Source organism: Anticarsia gemmatalis, chromosome 19 (assembly GCF_050436995.1).
Source record: "Anticarsia gemmatalis isolate Benzon Research Colony breed Stoneville strain chromosome 19, ilAntGemm2 primary, whole genome shotgun sequence".
NCBI classification, from domain to species: Eukaryota; Metazoa; Arthropoda; class Insecta; order Lepidoptera; family Erebidae; genus Anticarsia; species Anticarsia gemmatalis.
This window is the reverse complement of record NC_134763.1, coordinates 6,423,845-6,428,040: the sequence shown is the minus strand read 5'-3', so window position 1 is coordinate 6,428,040 and position 4,196 is coordinate 6,423,845. Positions and strand designations below refer to the sequence as shown.

At 35.2% G+C, this 4,196-nt stretch overlaps 2 protein-coding genes across 2 annotated transcripts; both read left to right on the top strand.

Annotated features, from left to right (window-relative positions):
* The first annotated feature begins 146 nt into the window (after window positions 1-146).
* On the top strand, window positions 147-830 carry Nop10 (Nop10 ribonucleoprotein). The gene is made up of 3 exons (XM_076127019.1): window positions 147-323; window positions 468-510; window positions 680-830. Exons 1-3 carry the CDS (start codon window positions 270-272, stop codon window positions 775-777), a joined length of 195 nt encoding a protein of 64 aa, XP_075983134.1. The 5' UTR covers window positions 147-269; the 3' UTR covers window positions 778-830.
* An 834-nt stretch (window positions 831-1,664) lies between these two features.
* Window positions 1,665-4,124, top strand: mr (anaphase promoting complex subunit morula). Its single transcript, XM_076126824.1, has one exon. The coding sequence runs from the start codon at window positions 1,768-1,770 to the stop codon at window positions 4,096-4,098; it is 2,331 nt and encodes a 776-aa protein (XP_075982939.1). The 5' UTR covers window positions 1,665-1,767; the 3' UTR covers window positions 4,099-4,124.
* The last annotated feature ends 72 nt before the right edge of the window (window positions 4,125-4,196 follow it).

The following is a 4,196-nucleotide window of genomic DNA, read 5'->3' as shown; positions in this document are numbered from 1 at the left end:
TGACATTTCTGTTCCAATACAAGACTAGGGGTGAACTAAGTATCTAAGCCCGTATTTGAGTAAATCTTTAGGCGATTCGGAAAGAACAACACTTACTTTTTGTCTGTGAGAGTGGCAGCACTAATTTTCGAATGGTAACATTTTAAGTCAATTTTCATTCATTGTTGACAAATTGACATTTTGGAACGGCGGACAGATTTCTGCGCATTATTTTTTGGGCATAATATCCCTGCTTATTTGAAATTTAAGCACAACTAAACTACTTCAAAATGTACCTCAGATATTACATAAACGAAAAAGGAGATAGACAATACACACTCTCTGTAAGTTCATAAACTATCATATACTTGCGTTTCATAACCTTAAACTCACGTGTTTGTTTACAATTCGATACAATGTGTTCTACTTTAAATACAATATTTGTAAGTAACTTTGCTTTATTAATGTACAATTTTGATTATTTTCAGACAATTGATCCTTATGGAAAGCCTACATTATCGGCACATCCAGGTAATAGAACTGTATTTCTCAAAACTTGACTCGTTCATGTTGGGCATGTTGTACTATCTTGACGAAGTTATAGGGCAATAACTAAAGTTTTCTATCATGGAAAATGATATGCCTAATTTATGCCCATAAATTTTCGCCCAATAATTGACATTGTGATGTTTTGTTTCAGCTCGCTTCTCCCCTGAGGACAAGTTTTCAAGGCAAAGAATCATAATCAAGAAGAGATTCGGTCTACTTCTTACACAACAACCAGAACCCGTATTATAAGATATGACTTAATGTTAGTTTTAATTTTACTTTAATTATAAGACATTAAATAATTTGGAGTTTTATTTTCAATTTGCTTTACATCAATCTCATTTTTGTAGGTACCTACTTAATACAGGAAACTAACTTTACATGCCATATCTAACTTCAAAACAACTAAAATGTATTTACTCAAGTAGTATTTATGTACAGAAATTTATTACAATAAAACTTAACTATAAGTAACTTTTAAAAACTAAACTAAACTAGAAATAATTTAAAAAAACAAAATATTTACAATTATACAATATATTTACAATATAAAATATGGATACAAAAGGAGTGCGTCACGCGTCGTAGAATTTCTCCTCACCATCGTCGACTGGTAACGTACCCAGAATGCTGGCAGCATTGCCACGTTGGATGGCAATGCTAATTCTTTGACCAAAGTAAAGGCCAGCATTCTGGTCACGCGTAGCATCGACGAGACGCTTCGCAATCTCTCGGTAGAGACTACGAGCACTCGGGCCCCACGGTCCCAAGGTTTCAACCCCAAACGGCACAAATACGTAAAGATGTATGTAAGCAATGATTGATAAATACTGTGTCTTTAGTGTTATTGTCGTTATAACTACTTATAACTGATAAATGAGCAAGAAGGAGTTTAGGTATTTACTTAGTGCAGTCCACTAGCGTAGCGATAGAGAATGAAGTTCCGCAGCTAAAGGTACGATTGGTCTTTTAGGTTTCTGATGGTTTTAGTTTTCTTATTTAAAAATACCAAAAGTGAATATCCAATGAACATGGAAACCGTAATAAAGTAAAATTATTTCTAACATGAAAAAAGCCGTTAAGATTTTCGAACTGTATTAAAAACGTCAGATTATCACTGTCACCACTGACCGTTCAAACGTCAAATAAGAAGTTGTTTTGGTCAACTTTGGAAAAGACATTAATTTAACAATTTTAGCAATAAACCATTAAAAATATTTCGTTCCTCTTCAAATAAGAATGTCTTATAAAAAAGAAGAGTTAAAAATTTATTGGAATAAGATAAACTACGCGTTTCCAATTCTCAACGATACAATTTTCAGCGACTGTGATGTCGCCGAGTATGAAGAAGTTCAGCAAATCATTATCGGCTTGGGAATTCAGATCAAAATACGAGATCTTGTTTTTATCCACATCGAGAAATATCTTCGTCAACATGTAGCCCCTATGTTTTGGGCCAAATTTATGAAAGTGGAAGAAGAAGTCAAAGGATTTCAACTATTCAAATCTGCAGTAAATGAGTTGTTTGAAGCTGTAACGAATTTTTCCGGAATGTTGCAAAGATTATCTATATTAAACAATAGCTGCAGTGATAGTAAACCAATATATGGTGAAAAAGATGTTGTCTCTGGGTTTAAACAACTTGTTAGAGCCACACTATTGTCTCAGTTACCTCTGGATTTCCAAATAATTATCAATCATTTCTACAAAGTATCCTTCAACGTGTTTGACAATGAATATGAGAACTCTGACATGGGTGAAGATGTCATCTGTGCAGGATGTTCAAATGAATGCACTGATTGCAACTGCAGGTACATTGTTAAAGTATTTCATGAGACTAACAGAAAACTGATGGAGTTACAACTACTGGAGAGGCTTACTGGACAGGTTTTAACTAATTTTATTCAAATGAGAATAGAATCTCACATTCAAAAGCTTTGCAAGGGCAGTTTTTATGTGTCTCACATTAGCTTTTTAGAAAACTGGCTAGACACTACAGTGATGTCATGGCTGACTAGAATTTACTGTGGAGGATCATCAAAGCCATCTCCTGATGACAAAAATATTCAAAATGCTATCTTAAAGTTTAAGCAAAAGCTGAGCTACTTTCTGTACTATAGCTACACCAAATTAAGAATAGATCAGTTATTTAACATAATCATAGAATACCCCGACTCACAGCCTGCTGTTGATGACATAAAACTATGTTTAGAAAAGACAGATCTGAGAACAACACTTTGTAAAAGCTTGCAAACTGCTTTAGAAACAAGATTGCTTCACCCCGGAGTGAACACTCCTGATATATTAACAGCATATGTAACAACTATCAGAGCATTGAGACATTTGGATCCATCAGGTGTTATACTTGAAACTGTAACAAAACCTGTTAGGAATTACTTGAGGAACAGAGATGATACAGTGCGCAGTGTTGTTAGTAGTTTGACTGAAGATGGAGCTGGGAGTGAACTGGCTGAAGAACTGGTCAAATATGCAGCAGAAATTGATGCTGATAGTGACAGAGATGAAGCATGGGATGAATGGAACCCTGATCCTGTTGATGCTGATCCTACCTTGGAATCAAGTGAAAGAAGAGCTAATGATATCATATCTATGTTAGTTAATGTGTATGGCAGCAAGGAACTGTTTGTGAATGAGTACAGAACACTGCTAGCTGACAGGTTGCTGGCTCAAGGTGCAATAAACACAGAAAAGGAAATCAGATACCTTGAATTATTGAAATTAAGGTTTGGAGAGTCCCAGCTTCACTACTGTGAGGTAATGCTTAAGGATATATCAGATTCTAAGAGAATTAATGCACTCATTCATCAGGACAAGGAAATTGAAACATTGAATAAGAAATTCACATCAAATGCTATGATTCTATCTGCTCAGTTTTGGCCACCATTTAAGGATGAGAGTTTAGAATTACCAGAAGAAATAAAACAACATTTCGAAGCTTACACAAAATCATTTGAGGCATTGAAAGGTAATAGAACTCTAAGCTGGAAACCTCACCTAGGAAATGTGAATATTGAAATTGAGATTGGTGATAAGAAATTAGATTTAACTGTATCACCATTCAATGCAACATTAATTATGCACTTTCAAGATAAGCCTGAGTGGTCAATAGATGAATTGCATAAGGTAATGAAAGTGCCTGTCACTATTCTGAGAAGAAAGATTACATACTGGCAATCAATGGGGCTCATAGCTGAGAAGAATACAGACTATTATGTACTAGTGGATGGTTCAGATGCAAACAAAGCTAATGTTGCAACTAATCAAGTTCAGGAGATGATTTGTGAGGATGATGAGACTGAGAGTGTGATGGCTTCAGCTCACGACCAGAGGGAAGGGGAACTTCAAGTGTTCTGGTCTTACATAGTTGGTATGCTTACTAACTTGGATTCTCTGCCATTGGATCGTATTCACCAGATGTTGAAGATGTTTGCATCACAAGCACCAGGTACTGAGTGCAGTTTGCAAGAACTTAGACAGTTTTTGGATACTAAAGTGAGAACTCATCAGCTTGTGTTGCAAGGTGGCATGTATAAGCTGCCCAAGACATAGATTTAAGATAATGCCAAATAAACTGTTATACAATAATAATGTATGTACATAGCTTTTATTACCTTTTCTATATGTTAGGGAAGTAGGGTACCATTGAA